This window comes from Miscanthus floridulus, chromosome 9, assembly GCF_019320115.1.
Source record: "Miscanthus floridulus cultivar M001 chromosome 9, ASM1932011v1, whole genome shotgun sequence".
NCBI lineage: Eukaryota > Viridiplantae > Streptophyta > Magnoliopsida > Poales > Poaceae > Miscanthus > Miscanthus floridulus.
This window is the reverse complement of record NC_089588.1, coordinates 1,996,116-2,019,116: the sequence shown is the minus strand read 5'-3', so window position 1 is coordinate 2,019,116 and position 23,001 is coordinate 1,996,116. Positions and strand designations below refer to the sequence as shown.

At 43.0% G+C, this 23,001-nt stretch overlaps 1 protein-coding gene across 1 annotated transcript; it reads right to left on the bottom strand.

The window, feature by feature from the left end:
- Positions 1–7,593: 7,593 nt before the first annotated feature.
- LOC136484096 (uncharacterized) lies at positions 7,594–9,204 on the bottom strand. Its single transcript, XM_066481256.1, has 3 exons — positions 9,127–9,204; positions 8,287–8,655; positions 7,594–7,734 (listed from the first exon to the last, which is right to left on the bottom strand). The coding sequence occupies exons 1-3, from the start codon at positions 9,202–9,204 to the stop codon at positions 7,594–7,596; spliced, it is 588 nt and encodes a 195-aa protein (XP_066337353.1).
- Between the last annotated feature and the right edge of the window lie 13,797 nt (positions 9,205–23,001).

Genomic DNA, 23,001 nt, shown 5'->3' with positions numbered 1-23,001 from the left:
TATTAAAATTTAATTAGTAGTTTATTGTTAGTTTTTTAGTAAGTTTTTTAGATAGTTTTTGATATATGTTAGATTTAAATGTATTAAAATTTAATTAGTACTTTATTTAGATAGTTTATTTAGATAGTTTTTTATTATAGTTTTTGATATATGTTAGATTAAAATGTATTATCTATTACTAGTTTATCTAATTTCATGTTAGATTTATTTAATTGGATTTAGTAATTATATATTCTATCTCTCTATATATATGTTAATTAGATTTAATTTTGATTTATTAATTCTATCTATGTATATATGTTTATTATATTTAATTGGATTTAGTAATTATATATTCTATCTCTCTATATATATGTTAATTAGATTTAATTTTATTTTAGTAATTCTATCTATATATCACTTAGATATTTTATTAGTAATTCTATCTATATCACATGCATATCTAGAGAGAGATTCTATATGTATACGTATGTACTTAATTATTTCTATGTGTATATATACATGTACTTATTTTCATGTGTTGAGAGAGAGAGAAAATTGTATCTAGAGAGACATTCTATGTGTTATCACATGCATATCTAGAGATATATACATATGCACTTATTTCTATGTGTTGAGAGAGAGAGAAAATTGTATCATTCTATATATACATGTACTTATTTCCATGTTTTTTGATCGAAAGTGTTTTTGATTCGATTTCAAAGCCTATACCTTATTATTGTTTGTCCTTATGAAATATTATGTGTTATTATATTTAATTGGATTTAGTAATTCTATATGTGTTATCACATGTACTTATGTTATGTGCCATAGTAATTCTATCTATGTGTTATCTTGAAGATACAAATGGCTGCTCCGGATGATAACTTGAATGATGACATAATGGCGGATATTATCAACGCCGGCACCAATGCGGATGTAGATGACATGAGTCAGTACTTTGCTGATTATGAGGATATCCTGAATATCCCGGTGGTTGAAGATCAACAAATTGTCGCGCAAGAAAATACTGGCAAGGTATATTCGATTATCTATCATCTCTTATAGATGCATGCGTACGTATATTTGTTGTTAATCGTTGTGTTTCTACTCATGTAGTCGGTCTCTAGATCTACATCAACCACCGGCAAGAGTAGGAAAGTTCGAGGGCCAAAAAAGCCATTAGAGGGCCGTTTCATAATATCAGAATTCGACACCGACACCGGCAAACCATTGGGACCACATGCTCAGACATATGTCAATCAATGTGGGGTCATTGTAAGGGATAGGATCCCAGTTAGTGCTCGTGAATGGAAGCAGAAGATATCCGCTCCTAATGTTAGTTTTGTATCTGATCGTGACAAGAACCTAGCTTGGAGAGATATCACTCAGCATTTCACATTACAAGCAGATGATGCTTTGATGGAGCTAGTGAGGGATTGGACAATGAAAAAGATGGCAACATTGTTCCATAGTTGGAAGAAGACATTGTATAAAAAGTTTATCTTAAAGAATGATACGCCGGATTTCAATGCTAAGGCGTTTGTCAAGTTGGAGTCCCATTAGGATGACTTCATACAACACAAGACATCTCAAGAGAGTGAGGAACGTGTGATGAGGAATCAACAGAATGCCCGACAGAAGCAATACCATCATCGCATGGGATCAGGTGGTTATAGGAGTGCTATTCCCAAGTGGCAGAACCTAGAAGCAGAGATTACTGCCAAGGGAATCATACCTGAAACAATAGAGAAGAACTGACCTCAATGCGCGAAGAATTGGTTCTACGCTCATGGGGGAAGCCTAGACCCAGACACTGGCAAGCTAATTTTTGGCCAAAAAATTGAGAGAGCAACACAGAGACTAGCTCGTGCTAGGGAAGAAGCTGATAGTGGAGTTTTCAAGCCCAACAGAGAGAAGGATGAATTGACATATGCCCTAGAGAATCCCGAACACGGTGGTCGAACAAGAGGCTATGGGGCGGTTCCGTGGCTACAAGCATTCCCAGCAGACAAGGATACCTACAGAAGCCGCCAGAGAAAGAAGGATGAGGAGGCAGACAGAATCCGTGTATTGGAGTAATTTGTTAATGAGTCACGACAAGCATTGCTTGAATCACGTGAACGAGAAAAATCTCTTGATGCAAGAATGCAGGAGGAGATCAGGAGGCAAGTGCAGCTAGCAATGAGTCAAATGCAATCGCAATCAACGCCGGGAGTCACCATTAGCCCCGTTGGTCAGATGAAAAGCAGTTGTGCTTCCACGGAGCTGCTAGTTATTCAAGATGACGCTGGGTTGTGCTTCCCTGTTGATGACATTACCGAGCCTCTAACAACATGTGAGCTGCACATTCCAGATGGTAATAATGCATCAATCATGGTGGCTGTCGGGGTTGTATCTCCAATAGACCGAACGAAGACACCAAGAATCCATGGGTCAGTTATTCAACCTAGATATGCTAGCGTCTCGGTCGATAGAGTGCTCAAAGGTTACAACAATGTTCCTCGACATTGAAGGCGGTGATGGGGAGAAGACACTAGGAGAAGCAGAGAAGACATTTATTCAATGGCGCAAACGCTTCATCATCATTCCTGGGGCGCCACCGCTTCCCCTACCTCACCCTAGGTACGAATGAAAGTGAATGAAATATTATTTTGCATTAATTTTCTATTGGCTTCAAAAATAATTGACTCACAACTTGTTTTTTAGCAAGGTCTCCCCCAGCCTAGCCCAATCATTCATTCCCCATCTCATCACAGCGTCGCGGGGGGCGAGACGACTTCATCCCCACGGCGATCTCCAACTCCTACACCAGCCCCATCGCCTCCACAACGATCTCCAACTCCTACACCGGCCCCACCGCCTCCACAACGATCTCCAACGCCTCCACGCCGGTCTCCAACACTGGCCTCATCGCCTCCACGCCGGTCTCCAACACCGCCCCCACCCCCTCCACAGCGACGCACTACAGAGACGTCTAAGGTCCCGGCGGCAAAGAAGACCTCGAAAAAAAGAGTTATTTCTCAAGAAATACTTTCTGAAAAGACTGATGAGCAAATAGCAGCTGAAGAAGACAAAAAAGTGAAAGATTTTTTTATAGATATCAAAAAGCAGAGACAAGCAAAGCTTAAGGAGAAGCCATACTTTTACATACCACGAGATCTGCTGAGGCAGAAGGTCGAAGATCACAAGAAAAAGGTGCTTGAACTTCGTAAGCCTCCGCCACTATCAGACTATGACCGCTCCCTCGTGAAGTCACATGATGCAGATAAGAAAAGGAAAAGAGCATCAGGGAAGGATGTCCCACAGCTCGCACAACAGAAGCAACCAATGCAAAATCTTGTTGTTGCTAATGAATATGGTTCCAACATAGAAGTCTATCGACCAGACAACTCTGGAGAATTGTCGGTTCAAGACCTTAATGCTTTTTTTAAAGATACTGGTTTAACCTTGGATCAATTGACGGGCAAAGCTCCAATCCAGAACCTAGAAGTTGATACCTAGAAGACTTATAAATTTGGCAAAAGTCTGTACAACCCTGCGGCTCTGAATGAATTGGGTACGTAAATGTACTTGCTCAACAAGTGGTACATGCAGGCGTGTGGCAGGGGTGAGGAGTGGATCTTTGTCAGATTTAGAGACCATCATTACTTCCGTGGCAATGACATCTTACATATTAGTTTCGAAGAATTGCATCAACTATACCACATAGACGCTCTAGACAAATCAATCATTAGCTCCTTTTGTTTGTAAGTAATTCTTACTTTTATTTAATAAACTCACTTCCATGCGTACGTGTATATAATTATCCTCACATGTAACTTATATTTATATACAGATTTCAGATGTCATAGCTCCAAAGAATACAAGACACCAGTGTTGGCTTCATTGATCCTTATATCGTATTCAAAACTGATGTTATTGCCAAGGAGCATTGGGTATCTGAAGCACATAAGAATATCATGAGGTTCTTCGTGAAGCAGCACGACAAGACAACAATACTTTTCCCGTACAGCTTTGAGCAAGTGTTAATAATAATGTAGTCTACACATTTTATGTAATATCAATATAACTTATATGCATGTATATGTGTGTATAAACCAATGCATGTTTCACTGGATACTCATTGTCATTGAGTTAAACTCAAGTCGGTTAGTAATCTTGGACTCATTGAGAAAAGAGCGGGCACTATACCAAGATATGATAGACATTATCCAGGGGTAATTTCGATCTCTCGCGCACAACTATTATTAAATAGACTTTGCCATAATTTATTAACGATCGTACATTATTGGTCGCACAGGGTTTGGAAAGAGTTTATTCGGCAACACCGCAAGGATTGCAAGGCACCACTTAATGTAGTTGAAATACCAGTAAGTTGTACTATATATACTTCCCCACGTGTTTAATTACTATATCGTACTTCAATTTACGTGTGAGATAATGAGAATAATCTTCTTCTCGTACAGTGGTATTTGCGGCAGCAACCAGGTAATAACTTGTGTGGATACTACGTTTATGAATTTATCACTGCGCATATAAGAAGAACTCCTAAAGATGTCCTCAAAGTACGTATATATCAATTTTTTATTTATTTTTAAATGAATATATATATGTATTAATACTTTTCCTTTTATTTCAAATGCAAGACTGAATGGTTGAAACAAAGGGTCATGCAAAAAGACCATCTGAAAGCAGTTTAAGAGTCAATAGCAGGATTTCTTCTAGAAAAAGTGCTAAATCCCAACGGCGAGTTCTACTTTGACCCTAAGGAATAAATGATGTAAATTAACTGTTTATTGATATTGTTATTTTCGAGAACAAGATTATGAAAGTGTTGTATATATACATATATATCTATAATATATATAGTTTCATACTTTATTCGAATATAATAATGCTCGAGATGAGAATTAGATGTAATCATATATATGCGTGCGTGTATTTATATTAGCAGCGTAGAATACGTATATAAAAACATATTATATATTAAACAAATATGTGTAACTAAACTGAAAACAAATTAAACAAAAGAAAAAGAAAAGGAACCTTTAGTCCCGGTTGGGGTTACCAACCGGGACTTAAGGGTGCGGCGCCTTTAGTCCCGGTTGGTAACCCCAACCGGGACTAAAGGTCCCTCTTTAGTCCCGGCTCAATGACCCGGGACTGAAGGTGGAACCTTCAGTCCCGGGATCATTGTCCCGGCGTGGTAACCGGGACTAAAGACCGTTACCGCCTGGGACAACAAGACCATCCTGTAGTAGTGTAGGGAGCCCCCGATCGGTATCCAATATTTGCTCATAGTAACCCTAGGCTACCAGCCATCAGTAGTCCCTTGTAAACTCGGGCATACGAGATAAGAGATATACCTCAAACTGGATATAGGGTACCACGTACCTGAACCAGTATAGGCCTCGTTCATCATGTGCTACCCTTCTGATTCTCTGTGCATAATAAGCTCATAATCCATTGTCGGGATCAAAACCTCCAACAATTGGCATGCCTAGTAGGGGCCTTTTGCGCACAAATTCTTTGCATTTCAGATGGGTCTCGTCTTCAACTTCGATGACATTGACAAGATGCAACCAGGCCCCGAGATCACCTTCGACAGCTTGGACTTCGTCGCCGACCAACTCGGTAACTTGTATCTACAGGAACCCAAACCACCCATGCAGGAGGAGGAGCCACCTTCCATCTGCATGTTCCTCGCCGGGCTTGAGGAAACCATGGAAACTGGGCCATTGGCTCTGGCCAATCACATGGACCTCTACGCTTGGGAGACCTTCGCCGAGTTCAGCCGGGAGCACATCCTCGACAAGATCTGCATGCTCCTTGGTAATCCATGTTGGGTTCCCGCTACAGATCCAACGTTGCTACTAGATTGCATCCTAACCGGTTACCCAACCAGTGTAACAGCTACCTACAACCGTTGGCTCTGCCAAACTGTGACCGCTGCACCTGATCTCAGCGCCCTCGTTCACGAGGTCGGGGACTGGAGACACAACGATGATAATCTAGATCGATTCATTGTGATGGCAAGCATCCACAACATAGACGACGGAGCCATGGGCAAAGAACCCATGATTGGTGCCAACAACGGCGCAGACCACTCTGACGCAAGCAACACTGACATAATCGACTTAGTTGAGTACGATGACCTCATGGCCACTGACATAATCGACTTAGTCGAGTACGACGACCTCATGGCCAAATACGTCATAGGAGATGATGAGGTCGGCGACGGCCTCTCACATCTTCGTGAGTGCTACATGGCCAACACCCAAGATGGCGACGGACTCAGAGGGGGTAATGATGAACATTTTGAAACCCACACTCCCCGAGCTGGCTATAACAACGTTGAAGTCCCTTACGAGACTAGTCAACAAATCTAGGAGCGACTTCTCGACATCAACGATGAGTTCACCGCTGAGAACACCCTTCTTCAGCGACGGCTCGAGACAGAGATGCGTTTCTGGGGACGCAACGTTCACAATGACATACTATGCGAAGGCAGCAGCTGCATGTAGCGAAGGTCGAGCCAAAACTTGGCTGTAGCTATGGGAGCAGTAGCGAACTTGCCGGAACCATCGTCTGAGGAAGGGCGCCGCAGGCTTCGCGAGATCAAAGATCTGACTGAAGCAGCAGCAGCACAACTACCCCAGGGGAGCCATGCGTCAGGCTCCCAAAGTTGACAGCGCTCAGATCACTATGGCAACAATTGGGGGCTCAAGATCGCCCGAGGGAGGGGCACTCCTCCTCCTCCCTCCTCCTCGGCCTCGGCGTCGTTAGTGGCAAAGGCATCCTCGACGCTCTCCTTGCCGGAGGATCAGGGAGGACTTCGACTAGGAGAGCTGTGGTCGCTAGACACTACCGGAAACTCGCGTTCTTCTGTGTGTGCGAAAACACAGAAAAATGCGAATATCGTCAGAAAAATATTTTTTTGACGGTGTACCCTTAGAAAAATACACATGGAAATATAATGACAGAAAAATTCAATTGTTCTGTGTGTTCGCCGTCAGAAACAATTTTTCTATGGGTGTTACACGCACAGAAAAATTACGTTAACCCCGATTAAATTTAAATGTTGTGTGCGTTAATTTTTCTGTCGATGTTGTCCCGATAGAGTTGTAGAGGTACACTCACAGGAAAAAAAAATATTTTTCTGTTGGTCTCGGTTAACACACAGAAAAATAACAGACCACCGACAGAAAAAACACTTAACCATGCAGTAAATTGGATACAATAATTATATAGAAACAGAACAGTAGCAACAACATATTAAATATGGACTGTCTATACTGTAATTTCATCACAACATAATATATAGCATACATATAAAGATCCAAATGTTCAGCACATTCATTAATGGCATCCGGGCTATATAGATGATGTCCAAATGGTCCGACATCAATACATTCAAAAGCATTACCATCTCATCTCAACAGTTCAAGTCTCAGTCAAGATGAGTAAAGTACCAGCATGCATCATTGAGTCATATTATAGCTAAAACTAAAGCAAACAGATTAGAGCCACCTACTAGTTAATGTGCAAAAGCACAACTCTACAAAAGAAGAAATCACCATCACATCCATGTTTTGCAACTAAACACAACCATCACATTATCGATGCATGATCGCCATTGTTGTCGGAACCTTGATTGTTGTCAACGTTTGCAACATGAAGATCCCCATTGGTGTGGCCAACATCATTACCATTGTTGGCAGATTCTGAGGCAGCATGAGAAGACCCAGTTGCCTAAATGTGAACAAAGTTACAGTAAGTGGAATTGTCTCCAAATAATATAACACTTTTAGCAAAGCCTCTAAATTGGACAAGGTTACAACAGTAAGTGGAATTGGACAAGGTTTAAAGTATTCAAACGGCTGGTTTTCAAGGTGTGAAACATTACAAATCAACATAAGGCCACTTCCTCACTGCAATAGCCATGCAAATTCACTGCAGTAGCTATACAGTAATCAACATGAGGCCACTTCCTCACTGCTGCACTGTGTGTTGACATTCTGAATAGTACCCCACAAAATACTAATCAGTTTCTATTTCCTTTCCATATTAAAATCTCTAAGTGATGGATCTGACAGCTACAAAACATGTTGATAGTGGAATGAAGATATACTCACAATTGCTTGTGTAGCAGACAAGTGTTGTAACGCTTCTTCTGGTACAACCCTTCCTGTCTCTTGGTAAAAGGTTCTACAAGTGTATTGCAAACACAGATATTTCAGATTCAAATCATTAGATAATTCACATATAATATTGGTGAATTATTTACAAGAGCATTGCACATACCAGTACAAAGCCTACAAGAACTTTGTTTTGCTGCAGTGCGTTGTCCTTTTCACGATTCTCTCGTTCCAGCCTTCCATTTGCACGACATAACTCTTCCATTTCTCGAGACATGTTTTGCATAGTCACTGAATTTGATGGACACACACTTCTTTCCCTTCCGGCTGCCCTTACATCTGAAGACTTAACCGCACCATTTGCTATGGCAAGACGCACATGCTTTCTCGGGGCACCACTAGACACATCATATAGCGCCTTTCCATTCAAATATTGTTGTTGCTCAACCTCATGCCCATCGACTTCCATGTCTGCACCGTCTCCATCCTCTTCGTTTGCACATTCTATCCTCTTAGCAGCAGCAAGGTAGTCATCCTACAAAGACCAGAACAAGGAAACATGTTCTACAGATTTACAGATAGCCAAAATGTGGTAATGTTGTATTCTGAAATTTCTGGACAGCAGCAAGAAAGTCACTTAAATAAATCATAACTAGAGTTTTAGATCACAGAAAAATATGTTCTTTAATATTTTGGAAAGTTTAAGAAGTTCTCCACATCTTTCTAGTTATAACATAGACCTGATTCTTAAGTTAATAGGGTGAAAAAGCACAAAGAAGTATTGTTGTGCAGATATGAACATAAGCTGACAGGAAACTTCAAAAAAATTGTAACTCCCAAACCTAATGACATGAAGTCATGAAATTTTATAACAGTGAAGATACTTAAATTATCTACAACTTTTGTATTAATAAGTTCCACAAAAGACGTCATGTAAGTACTCGAAGTAGTATACACACTAGAACTGTACAAGCAAAAATTTTCAACACACATGTCACATACATACCATGAGTTTCTGTGCTTTGTGGCTATTGATTGGACCACATCTACCATTGCTATCCAGGCTTTTCATGCCAGATATCATCGCAGCAAATGTATTAATAGGGGTTGCTTTCTGTGGTCCAAAGTTAGCTTCCTAAAAAATAGTAAATTTTCCAATGAGATATGAATATACAATAGGCTACTAAGTTCCTAAAAAGACATTAAAGAATAAAGAATATACACGTGCATACCAATACTTGTTGTGTCTCTATGAATGGTCTAGATCCTCCTCGGTTTTGAGCAATATTTTCATTACTTGAGCGAGATGTTTGCCCCCTCTTACGTTTGACCTTGTACTCATCTGAGCACCAATAAGCACAAAGGAGGAGCCACACCTCATCATTCAACCACTCGAGCTTTCCTTGTTTGTATTGCTCATACTCGAGGTCAATATGGCACGCTACTGCATCTTTGATTTCTATGTGTTTTATTTCCCTGTAGTACTCCTTGACAGCATCCACACGGACTTGATACATCATGTTCCTCACCCTTTTCTTCAAACAGGCTTCTAGAACACAGTCCGCATGTTGTTGATCTTCTGCTGCAACTTGGAACAAATGTTGCATGTGTACAAAACCATGAACATAGGTTTCACATTGCATAGATTTTAGAAATTTCAAGTTTTAGATGTTGCTCAGAAATTTCAGATTGAACATAGGTATCTTACCCAAAATTCGGAAACCACTTTTTCTCCCCTTGTCATTTCCGTAGCCTTAGGATTTTTATGAAAATAATCAGCCCAATCCAGAGCTAGGCGCTTGAATTCATCACCATTCTCATCCATCTCCACAATCACACCTGGATATTCTCTTCTAAGTATGACCCCAAGCTGAGTAGTGTATTTGTAAGGTGGCAGATAGTAAATATAACTGAATTGCCTATAAATATATATTATATAGTAATAGGTCAGCACAAAAGGTTGGCTGCAAGGATTATGTGCATATGCTAGTAAAAGGACATCATGTGCAGCTGCTAGTAGATACAAAAAAACTGTACACTTAACTGCGACAGTGATAGATTGTATGCAAAGAAGAATCTAGCTAGCAAAGAAGAATCTAGCTAACAAATTACTAGCACCAAAGATCAGGAGCCAACAAAGAATCAAGTAAGAAATGCACTCACTCGTCACCACTTGGTTTAAGAGCCACTATAACACCATGTGGAGGTTGTTTAAATTTTGTTCGGGACCCTGCCTTCCTTCCTCTTTTCTTGGGTGGCTCTATTGGGGGAGCTTCAACAACTATTGTCCTTTGTGAGGCATCGCCTGTAGTTCCAGAACCTTCATTTGTTTGGGCTGCACTGCTGTTGGCTACACGGCGTGTGTGTCGAATGGAATGGACCATGGAACCGCCTGCACTTTCAGAACCATCATTCCTTTTGGCTGCACGAAAATTGGGTACACGTTTGTTGCGTGTACTAACCATCTGAAGTAGATACAATATGTTAGATCCATCTTAAAACAAATAGTGCATCAGACAACAAATTATTGGAGGGGCAGCAAACATGGAAACTGCTATATTAATAATTATGGACTGTTGGCTGCACATTCACAAAAAATACTGGACTGCATATATTCAAATATATTTTAGACTGCATATTGCATTAGATAAAGGATTGGAGAGAAAACAACATGAATTCAGATTTAGTAATACTGAAGCACACATGCAAACTAATATATTAATAATACTAGACTGTTGGCTACATATTCAAAAATAGTTACATAGGATCTTATGCATAACAAATAGCATAACTAAAACATATATTTTGGACTGCATATTCAAAAATCATTTGGATCATAAGTTTCTTCATCTTCTTCATCCATTGCTTCATCATCCTCTTCCGTCTCTTCATCTTCTTCAATAGCTTCTTCATAATATTCCTCATCCCGAACAACTTGTTTCTATATTGCTTCCAAGTCTTTTGGGTCAGTAACCTCATCTGATCCCGTTGCAATTATGGAGTCCAAGGCATCACTCAAATCAATGACAAAGGCGCCATCCAAACCATCCTCTTGGTAGACATCCTGCACTACCCCTTCCATATTCATAGCTTCACTACTGCTTTCATTCATAGGCACACATCCATGTGGAGCAACATGGTAGACAACCCACCATGAAGACAACTCTCTGTTCTTACACGGGTATGACAGATAGTACACTTGAGTAACCTGACTAGCCATCACAAATGGGTCAAAATTTGATAATCTTAATGTATGATTGATCTCTACCAAGCCTAGACCTTCAATATGACTCAATCCATTGGTTGTTGGATCAAACCAGGAGCAATAAAACAGCACCAACTCTAGTTTCATGCTGCCTTCCCACTCAATTTTAATTATATCTTCTATGATTCCATAATACTCGCCAAAGGGCGCCTAGCTCAAACGGTTAGGTGACCCAGCGGCACTCCTCAGGTCCTGGGTTCGACTCCCCGTGGGAGCGAATTTCAGGATGAGGTTAAAAAATCCCCTCGTCCATCCCCATAACCAAAGCACAGGGGGGCATCGGCCCAATTCTCACTTGGACGACGAAAAGCCACCGTGTAAGGGTGGGGGCAGGGGTTCGGAGGTTTTCTCGGCCGGGTGAGAAGGTCCTTCTTCTTATTTGTAATGCTACGGGGGCAGTCTTAACCCCCTCGGTCGAGTTTTTTTATTCCATAATACTCTAGAGCATTGTCTGATTCATCAATAGAAGTTACACAAACACCACTATTGATAGTTGTTAGCCCTACTCTTCCACTCTCATATTTCTTTGAACGGAATCTATAGCCATTGACATCATAACACCCATAGGACCTAACTCGAGGGCAGTAACCATAGGACATTTGGAGCAGAGCATTGTGAATGCCAGTTGTTTTCAAGCACTGAAAAAACACAAATTATGTGATAAGTTTTTTTATCATAATTCATAATGTTGGAATAGAACAAAGGCTGAAGTGTATGAGAAAATTACTTGCTCTTTGAACCAATCAAAAAAAATTGGACCAGATTGTACCACGGCTATTTTCCAACCATTTAACCTTAAATCACGACGTTGCTGGTCTGTGGGAGCTATACGGCTCTTCCACTGTTCATTATCAAAGTGTCTACATGAACAAAATTCTTGTTATGCCTAGATAATAAAAAATCTAAAACAGAATAGTAATGACATTTTTGGCAGAACAAACATGAAGGAAGCATCCATCTCGGGCATGTTTGTCAATATGTATAGAAAAGCAACCTTGTACTCCTTGTTTGAGAGTTCACGAACACCTCTAGGGCTCATGCAACAACCCGGGCATTTAAAAATGTCAAGGTCACATGTACCTTGAAATGAAGATGCACAATCATCATAGCGAGGCACCTTATTTCTAATAGATGGAGCACGGGGTCTAAAATATAGACTTAGTGTATTTGCAGCCTCTTCAACAATGCCAGCCTCAACACGAGCCTTATTTCTTACTTTTTCCTAAGTTTTTGGATACACCTACGAAGTGAGAGCAACGTATTACAGATAGCTAACTTATGGTCAGTGACATAAATAAACTAGTTATTTCAATATTTCTAGATTTACCTCTCATATGGATAGCACCAACGTGCTAGGACAGGACCACCTAATCATGCTTCATAAGGCAGATGTATGATGAGATGTTGCATAACATGGAAGAAACCAGGAGGAAATATCTTCTCCATTTTGCAAAGAAGCACTGCAACATTCTCCTCCAGAGAGCGGATAACATCTTTTCTAAGCTCTTTGGCACACAATTGCCGATAGAAGAAACTAAGCTCAGCCAAACAGCGGCACACATTATCTGGCAAAAACCCACGAAACACTACAGGGAGCAACCTTTCCATAAATATGTGAAAATCATGACTTTTTAGTCCAAAAATTTTCTTTTGCAGCAGATTCACACCACGCTTTAGATTGGATGCATATGAGTCAGGGAACTGCAATTCTTTGAACCATTGCAGGATGGTTGGCTTAACATCTTTGTGAACGCTGAATGGACCTCTAGGCCTATCCCACTGCCCATTGCTCTTTTGCACCAAATGCATGGAAGGACGATTACATATAATAGCCAAATCTAGCCTAGCTTTCACATTATCTTTGCTCTTTTCAGCTATGTCAAAACATGTGTTCCATATGGCTTCACCCATATTCTTTTCATTATGTATTACATCAATATTGTGTGGAAGTAGCAACTTATGGAAATATGGAAGCTAACTAAAACAAAGTACATGTGTCCAATTGTGCAATCTACCGTAGGTTTGTGTATCACCAGCAAACTAGTTCACATGGGCTTGCACTTCCTCCCTTGTTAAGTATCTAGGTGCCTCATCAAACACTTTGGTGTTCTTGCGAAAAGCATTAGCTTCATTTCTAAATGGATGATCTTCCGGCAAGAAACACCTATGGGTATCAAACCAGCAAGCCTTATGCCCATTAGGGAGTAGGAATCCTCGACAACCACACCCATATGGGCATGACAACCTACCATGGGTGATCCAGCCAGAAAAGTCCCCATAAGCCATAAAGTCATGTATTGACCAAAGGTAGATTCCTCTCATTGTAAACTCCTCCTTCAACGAAGCATCCCATGTTGTGACCCCCTTCCATAGTTCTTGAAATTCGTCAACTATGGGCTGCATTAAAACGTTCAATTTTCTACCAGGATGCTTCGAACCAGGAACAACAAGTGCGGGGAAAATATACTCAGACCTTAAGAGTGTGCCAGGAGGTAGGTTCAGTGGGGTCACAAAGACTGGCCAACATGAGTAAGGTGCAGCATTCACATCAAATGGTTGGAAACCATCTGTTGCTACTGCAAGGCGCACATTTCTTTTTTCTTGTGCAAATTCTGGATAGTCCACATTAAATTGTTGCCAAGCCTCTCTGTCACAAGGGTGCACCATCTTACCACATGTTGTGGGACTATATGATCTCATTAACTTGGCTGTCTCCCCATGTAGATATAGCCTTTGTAGCCTATCTGTGATTGGAAGATAGCACAAAACTTTGCGTGCAACCTTTGTTCGCCCTTCCACGTACCGATTACCACCACAAAAATCACATTTATCTTTGTCCTTGTTATCTTTGTAGAATAGCATGCAATTGTTATAGCAAACATCAATTTTCATATATTGCATAGCAAGACCCTCTAATAATTTCCTAGATTGGTAGAAGTCATTAGGTAACTTGGAGTCAGGAGGAAGGAGTTCATGTACTATGCCTAGTATATCATCATATTCTACGACGGACATGTTGTACCGTGACTTCACAGCAAACAAGCGAGCTACAGCAGACAAGCGTGAGTGTGTGGTTCTATCATGCACCAACTCATCTGCACTAGCAACCATCCTATAGAAAGCTTTGGCATATGCTGATGGTTTATCATCCAGTATAGGTGGATGGTGCCCAGCAAGCTCAACCAACATTTGATCCATCTGATCAACTTCATCAGTGCCCTCTCTATTTCCCACACCATCATATCCATCATGTGAAATCAGCCCCTCACCATGCTTAGTCCAAGTTTCATAGTCTTCCTTAAAACCATGCCTACACAAATTCATCTCTATAGTATATCTTATATGCCTAAAGTAGTTCCGACATTGTGCACAAGGACACTTAATAGTATCATTTTCAACTACACCAGGAATTGAAAATGCCCTATTCAAGAATTCATTGGTTCCATCAATCCATTCATTTGAGGGAGCTTTGCCACGTTGCCAACCATTATACATCCTTGTTCGGTTTGATATATTAACTAGTTCTGTTTCAAATATGCAAGGACAGACATTCCAAACTCAGACAAGTGGGCACACAAATAAAATGTAGAATAACAACATCGTCATACAACAAATAAAACTAGTGCAGAAAGAAGTGTACCTTGAGTCTCACAGGTACTCAACAACTCTTCACTGTCTACCTCCAACAGGAACCTTCAGTCCTTGCTTAGCCCAAAATCTTTACTGCAGTACATCAGGGACATGAGATTAGAATTTCCAGTAAAAAAAATTCATGCTATTAGTGAAGCCACTATGGCTGATATGCTGCCTATAGGTACCGAACAGGTACATGGCATGAAAATATCAATATTATATATTCTAGAGGGAAGAGGGAATACAACCGGTGTCGGAAGCAATATGTGCAGGTATCTTCAATGACTTGGGTAGTGGAAGCAACGTGGATGTCTACGTGATAACCAAGGTACATGTTTTCTATTTTTATTTTATAGTTCTAGGGCCAAACCCTGGTCCAGATCCATTGCAAAGGAACCAAAGTAAAAAGAGTTTACAAAATTTTAGAGCAGAGCATCCTCATCATGTGAGGGACATAGGTTAATCTCACTTACAACACCAACAGAGAAGGCCCAAGCAAACTTTTCAAGCAAATGTAGAACAAGAACTGATACTACCAGATGCATTTTCTATTTCATTGACTGAAATTGCTTTCCTTGGCGGATTGTGTCGTTGCTTTTGATTTGACTACGCTTGGGTGGTGACTATTGCCATTACTGAAACCAAGGGGTACTTAGGATGTTTGCTTTGCCTGATAATGAAGGAATAATACTTCATAGCTATATTTTACAGTTTCCTATAGTGTAGTGCATGTTCCTCTTTGTTAATCGTCAGTGACACCTCGACTTTCGCTGACATATTTAATATTCATACTTGAGCTATTTGACCATTTGGAATCTCTAATCATTCTAAATGATTCAGGGCACATTGTTTGCTTCTAAGTGGAAAAGAAGAGAATGAAATACTGAGGGAGGAAAACAATAGGCTTAGCTACCTAAATTTACTCTGATTTCTGATAACTACCAGAGCAGCTTGTATGAAAGGATACCTGCACCCCTTGGGTGCCTTTTGGCCTCTTTCTCCGGAACACTTACAACCTATCTTGTAAGTGTCATCATTCTAGAAGAAAGTCCCTTGTGATGAAAGAATCTCTACAAACTAACTATCTGTTTGCAAAAAATCTGCATCTTCCATGATGACCCATGGCAAGTTATCACGGACATAATGGGTAGCATCTTTTCCATTCTTTAAGGTACATAGGATCAGTGAAGAGAGAAGTGTACCTTAATCGAAGCAGACAGCACTGGTGGCCAGATCTGGAGGATGGAAGAGCAAGGCGGGGGAGACCGACAGGGAGAGGAGGGTCGTCGCGCCGAGACGAGCAGTGGAGGGAAAGGTCCCGGGGGACGTGCCCCGGAGCACCGACGGCTAGTGGCAGGCACCCAGCGGCTGGCAAACCGCGGCCAGCACCCGGCGGCCGGCAGACCTAGTCCAGCGCACGAGAGGGGCCACAGCCGCCGGCGGGCTAGGGAAGGGGAGGGCGCGGCGGGCGGCGGCCTGGGGAAGGGGAGGGCGCGGAATTGGTGGCGGCGGCCGGCGGGGAGCTTAGGGAGGCGTGGATCCAAAGGCTGTCCACCTAGTTGCGGTGGACGGCATGGGAGCGGAGCTGCTGCGGCGGCGGGGCGTGCTGCGTGCAGAGCTGTGGCGGTGGCGCAACGTTTGCGTGCATGCGTGACGGAACCGAGCGGGTGCTGGTTTGGGTCGAGTGTGTGTGCGAGGATGTTGGGGGCGGTGGCAGCAGGTTAGGGACTTTTCTGTTTTTTATATATTTTTATTAATTAATGTATTTTCTTTTCATGAGAACGCCTGAACGCCAAAATGGAAAGCGCGAACGCCAAAACGGAGGGCGCGAACGCTAAATCCTAGTGGTTGTTTGAATTTTTCTGTGCGTGCGTATGTTTTTCTGTGCATTTATAAAAGAACCGACACAATAATACCAATTTTTATGTGCGTGTATATATTTTTTCTATGAGGATTTAAAGAACCGACACAATAATTTCAAATTTTCTATGAGTGTTTATTTTTTCCGTGTGTTTACTACCACGCACAGAAAAATCATATAATTATTCTGTGGGTTTTTGTATTTTTCTGTCGGGATATTTTGAAACTGGTAGAAAATTCATCATTTTTCTATGCATGCCGAAAAAACACACAGAAAAATTGGTCACCCATAGAGCAATTCAAGTTTCCCATAGTGAGAGGCCTCGTTGCTAGAGGGCCATCCTTGCTGGACCTCATCCTCATCGGTAGACGAGTTGTTGCTGGGAAGCTCTTGAAGTAGCTATCTACCAACATGGGTGAAGTAGAATGGAAGAAGGGGATGAACAAGGAAGAGGGGTTGTTTTTAGAGGGCAGTGGGCATGAAGAATATGTATAGCACTGGGTGAGCCTCTTTGGGTTCTCCCGGTGAAAGTAGTGGTGATGAAAGGGTGGCACATTACCATTGAACAATTTCGAAGAATGTTGATCGCTGTCCACCGTTGGTCGTTTAGGGCCGGCGGCATAGCAGGTATCATATGCAGTTTGGTGTATAATATAGTGGAGAAAAGAAACCCCAAGATCACCAGCGGATCCAATGGTCACACGGCAGTGATACAACTTTTCATCGACGTTTTGATTGCTATCTGTAACACCCCCGGTGTTACACTGTAAATCTTTTACTAAAACACTGCATGGGCATCATGTTTATGTGATAGTGTATGCAATACAGTGTGTAAATCAAATTCTGTGACCCAAAACGTTCATCGGAAACGCGAAACGAAAGTTACATTCAATGTCGCGTTATATCACTTAGGGTTTTAAATGAATTTTTATTAAGCGAAAATGTTATAGAACGTATATACGGAATTTTAGTAAAGTTAGAAGTACTAATCGTGTAAGTGACAATGAAATACTTGAGGTCACGAAAGGAATTCACTAGCTAGCGTACCGAATAGCTTGGAAACCGAATTCGACGCGAATCCGATCGAGACTTAGTCGAATTTCCTAAGTCGGGAAGCGGTCTGACAAGGTCAAGTTTCGCAATTTTTGTAGGTGAATTGGATTAAGTAGTGGTAGGTTTTCATGGCTGGTTTTGGTAGCCTAACATGCCTTCTTGAGTATGGAATTGGTGGTTTAGCAATTGAAGCATGGAGTTGGATTTTTGGGATGCTTTAAAAGCGTGCATGACACATTTCTGGACGGATGCAGCATCTGGGCGCGATCACCGTGCCTCGGCCGGTGTCGCCACTCGCCCATGTGTGCACCCGTGCGCACCGTCACGCGGGCTTCGCCCCACCGCTGCCACGCTCATGCACGCGCTCACGCACGCGACTCACGCACGCAAGCACGCATGCACTCACGCGCACGCCGCGCTTGGCGGGACATTGGGGCCTGGCGAGCCTGGCCGCTCTGCCACCGCCGTCGCGTCCGCCTGAGCTGCTCTGCCAGTGTCTTGGCCAGTACTGACTGCTGTTGCATGGTGCCACTGTTGCTCGCCATCGCATCGTGTTGCATCCACGGTCGCGCTGCGCTCCGATAGCCGCTCGCACAGCCACTGCTGATGCTGATCCTTCACGGCTGCACATGTGTGGGCTTGCCCCACCTGCCTTTGCCATCAGATCCATGCTTGATGCGATGCTACACTGCTGCCTCTCCCCAGACCGGCGCCAGCCACTGCGGCGCAGAGGACTGAGCTGTTGTCGCCTTGCGATTTATGGCCATGCGGCCAACCGTTCCTAAGCACGTTTCGCTACCCCCCCCCCCCCTCACCCTGTAGCATGTGCGCGCTTGAGCTACGAGTTGACAGCCACGTCTTGCCATGGCAGCGACGAGCCAAGCCATGCCGGCCCTTCCCCTGTTTCCTCTGCCGCCATGGTCGCCGGACCCGCGCCTTCAATTCAGCTTGGTGGAGTCACCTCGGTCCAATTAACCTTGCCCGTTACTCCATTGTGTAGTCAGCCAGCCACCCGACCCCTGCTTGCAGTGATTCTTGCCGTGCCATGCTTCAATTTGGAGCTTCCTTCCCATCGGGTCAATAAGACCGTGTCGGCATGCGTCGGCGGCAAGGCCCCTCTCTAGAGCTACTTGCGCTTGATCTGTTGCACCGCCCGCTTTGCCTCCACTTACTCATCACCCAGCGCACCCTTGCCAGGTTGCTATCACCTCCTAGACACCCCTGACGCAGTCTTGCCACCACGGTGCACCACCGCACCGTCCATGCGCACGCGACCAGCTTGGCTCGGACCACCCCTGGTCAAACCACCACCTCGTCTGGGTCCATGGTGAGTACCTTGTGCTCATGCGCTACCCCTACTGCTCCGGCGTCATTGTGGCTAACTAGAACAGCACTGTTTTGCTGCAGGACCTCCGCCGCCGTGGTCTGGCTTTACTGTGGCGTCCCGGCTCGCATTTTCATCGCCCAGCCTCTCACGTTCGCGCCTAGGCAGGTACCAGCACCTTAGATAGGGCGGGGAGGGTCTGGGGTGCCCGGCGGGGGCCGTCGGTGCCACTGGCCGCCGCGCCGGCGTGCGCAGCCAGGTCAAGGACCTCCCCGATGTGAAGATAGGTTGTTGCAGGGGCTGTTTTGCGTAATCGCAAACTGATGGAATAGTGCGCTTAGTGCTCGCGCTATTATCGGATAGGCCGAGGGCGTTTTCGCAAAATCACTAGCGCACGTGGGTCTCCCCATCGTGGGCCGCCGACGCGCAGTTGGGTCGTGCCGCGTGGGCCGCGCTGGTGGGTCACGTATGAGCGCGCGCTGCGCGGGAGCGGGCCGAGCTGCTCGCGCGATGGGCCGCGCGGTGGAATTCGGTTTTTCATTTTCTAGTGAATTAGTAAAGGATTATTCAATATAGTTTTGAGCTAAATTTTGAAAAATTATAGTAAATTCTATAGATGTCCAAAAATAGAGAAACAAAATTTGTTAGGTTCACAAAAATGTTATCTATCTGTTGGAAATGTTAGTTTACAGTTATCTGTGATAATGATAGACTTATTAATTCGTTTAGGAAAGCTTAGTATTATTTAGCTTAATATTTGTAGGAATTTTTGTGGCAAATTGGTGATAGCTTTAGCCATGAAATTTTTATAGTAGGTTCATTAGATTATTATGTACTCGCCGTAATTTTTGTAGCCCTAGAGTAGGTTGATAAATAGAGTAGCTAGTACTCTTAGTTTTATCATATATAGAGTAAATCGGTATTAAGAGTAAGAATGCCTTTTGTTGCTAAGATAGTGCATGCCATGTCTCATACTTGTTAGTGGTAACAATAGGTAACTTAACACCTTAGTCGGTAGAATTAGCTTAGTAGCTTGACAGATGTATTTTATTTTAAGAGTTGCTGTTGCCGTATTACCAAGTGTTGCATCATCATTTCATGCATGTAGATAACGAATTGGTAGAGTTCGTGCCTGTGGGCGAACAGGAGTTCGAGGAGATCATTGAGGAGTACGAGGAGGAGATTCTTGTATAGGAGGGAGCTCTGAAGCCATTCGTTGCTGACTTTGTTGATACACCGCCTACCCAAGGCAAGCCCCGGTGTATAACTCTTATTTTGAATATTCACTGAATATATATATATGATATGCACTTATGTTATAGGCATTTTATGAAAACTACATGCATAGATATACTTACCTGAGTCCTACTAGTATAGGTCGAGTAGCTGCTATGCTCAGTAATGCGGTAGCGTGAGTAACCTGCTGTTACTCACAATAGGTGATAATTATGATCACTCATGATAAAATGGTGGAAAGGAAAATGGAGACCGAATAGGGATATGGTTTGGGTATTGGTGGGTGTAAGAGGTTGTGTCCTATAGCCAACAGGGCATAGCTTGGTTATACTTTTTCCCTGTCTGTGTCGGTTAAGGACCGGCCGTTGCATTGGGTTCTAGGCAAGTCACAGACTTTTTATTCCAAGCACACACTTGGGTACGGGCGCAGGGAAGACTTGTTGCTCTCTTGTCGTGGGTTCTGGCTCTTTCTAGACCGACTGATTGGAGGTGGGGATGGTGGAGGTCTAAGCACCACATTGAGTCCGGGACTCTGGAGCGGGGGCTTGGACTCCAAGTTTGGACGGGGAACTGGACCCCATCATAGGAGGGTGATGGGTTGGTCCTACTTGTGCCTAGGGTACAAGCGGGGTGTGTGTTTCGGGGTACCCAACTGGGGGCATTGATTCACGAATCGCTGGCGTTTTGGTACGGCTTGTCTACAGTCTAGCACCATAGTAAGAACTAAAAGATGAAAGGTGATGAAATGGAACTGTTTGCTCAACTCTTGCTTGAAAGTAGAACAGGTGCTTACATAGAATGGCTAGATAATAAATTAATCATGACCGCTAATAATAATATAAATAAGGATTAACTATTAGTATTGCTTTCTGCAAATGAAACCCAGCAAACCATAAAGCTTATCATATCCCTTGGAGTCGGGAAATTATTCCCACTAGTCGGATAAGTCTTGCGAGTACATTGTGTACTTAGGGTTTATTTACCCCTGTTGCAGGTGCAGCTTGAGGAGCAGCCATTGTGTGAAGGATTCTTCTGGTGGGCACAGACAGATCCTTGTTTATTATTGATAGATGTTTATTTGAGTTTTATTCCGCTGTTTAATATTCTGCACTCTGAGGCCCTGTTTGGTTGAGCTGTGGCTGTGGGAAAAAGCTATTGTGGGCTGTGAGCTGTGGAAAAGCTGCTGTGAGCTGTGAGCTGTAGAAAAGCTGAAAGCTGTTTGGTTAAACAAGTATAAAATATACCTTTTATCTTTATCTCTCTTGAAACAACTATGGAAGAGATTTTTATTCCACCAATTTCAAAAAGCAGAAAGCCAAAAGCCAAAAGCAGGGTCAACCTAGCTTTCAAAAATGAACTACGGAAAAGCAGCTGCTTCTAAAAAAGCACCCTCCAAAAGCAGCCCCTTTGGTTGGGCTTTTGACTTTTGGGGCCAAAAGCCAAAGCCAAAAGCCCAACCAAACAGGGCCTGAATTTGGTACCATAATAATATATTTTTAAGAACTATGGATGTATGAAATGGACTAAATATTGTAACTCGTTCTCATTATTGGATCCTTAGGGGAAAATATGGACTATTCGGACTCTCCCTTGGGGTGTGCCCAACGGAACCCGCCCGATGTAGCTTGCTTTCGGGGTGCTTAGTGTCAGGTGGATGACGAGCGCTTCCGAAGGTGTATTATTTCAGACGGTTCTGCCACAGTTGGTACTAGAGCCAATAATGAGTCTACGAATTCATCTCTTTTCCAAAACCTAAAAATTGACCAACAAAAGTTTTGCGAAAAGTAGGATACGATAAAATTATGTAAATAAGTATAAGCCCTAGTAATATGGTCTATTTAGGATAACGGCACTGGTTTGATCTAATCAGTTTTCTGTAGGTACACTAACTTACGCGGCGTAAGAATCGTTTAGCATACGGAAAGTGAGTGTGCGATGTGCCAAAAACTTTGCGAATGCCGCTATATTCCGGCTTGAGTGAACGTATAGGCCGATGCATGCATCATGATAAGAGAATTTTGCTAACACTAAATTCCCCCTACATGTATAATTTGGATTTATAAATTGCTAGGATAATTTTAAAAGAATGCTTTAATAAACGCCTTATCATTTCTCTAATCTCTTGTTCCTGATCTGGAGGTTGGTCCTAAATGGTTGGTTCCTATCTGTTATAGATGAACCTGAGGTTCAGTCGTAGGAGCACCAGTGCCGGAGCAGGCCACGGTCTTGGCGAAGGCCAAGGTGAAAGTGCCCGGGGCAATGGGAACGACAATGGGGAGAGCCATGAGGCTCCACGTCTGGCTCCTCCTCCTCCGCCACCTCCACCTCCGATGACTCATGCGGAGATGTTGGCTGCTCGTCGCGAGTCAGCCCGTGCCATAGAACTGTTGGCACAGCCTTTGGGGTCTTCGCCCGTGGAGGCCACAGAGGCAATGGTGGGAACGGGGGTGGTGCCCGCGGTCCTGAGGGACCCTGCTCTTATCAGGATTTCTTAACGACACACCCACCC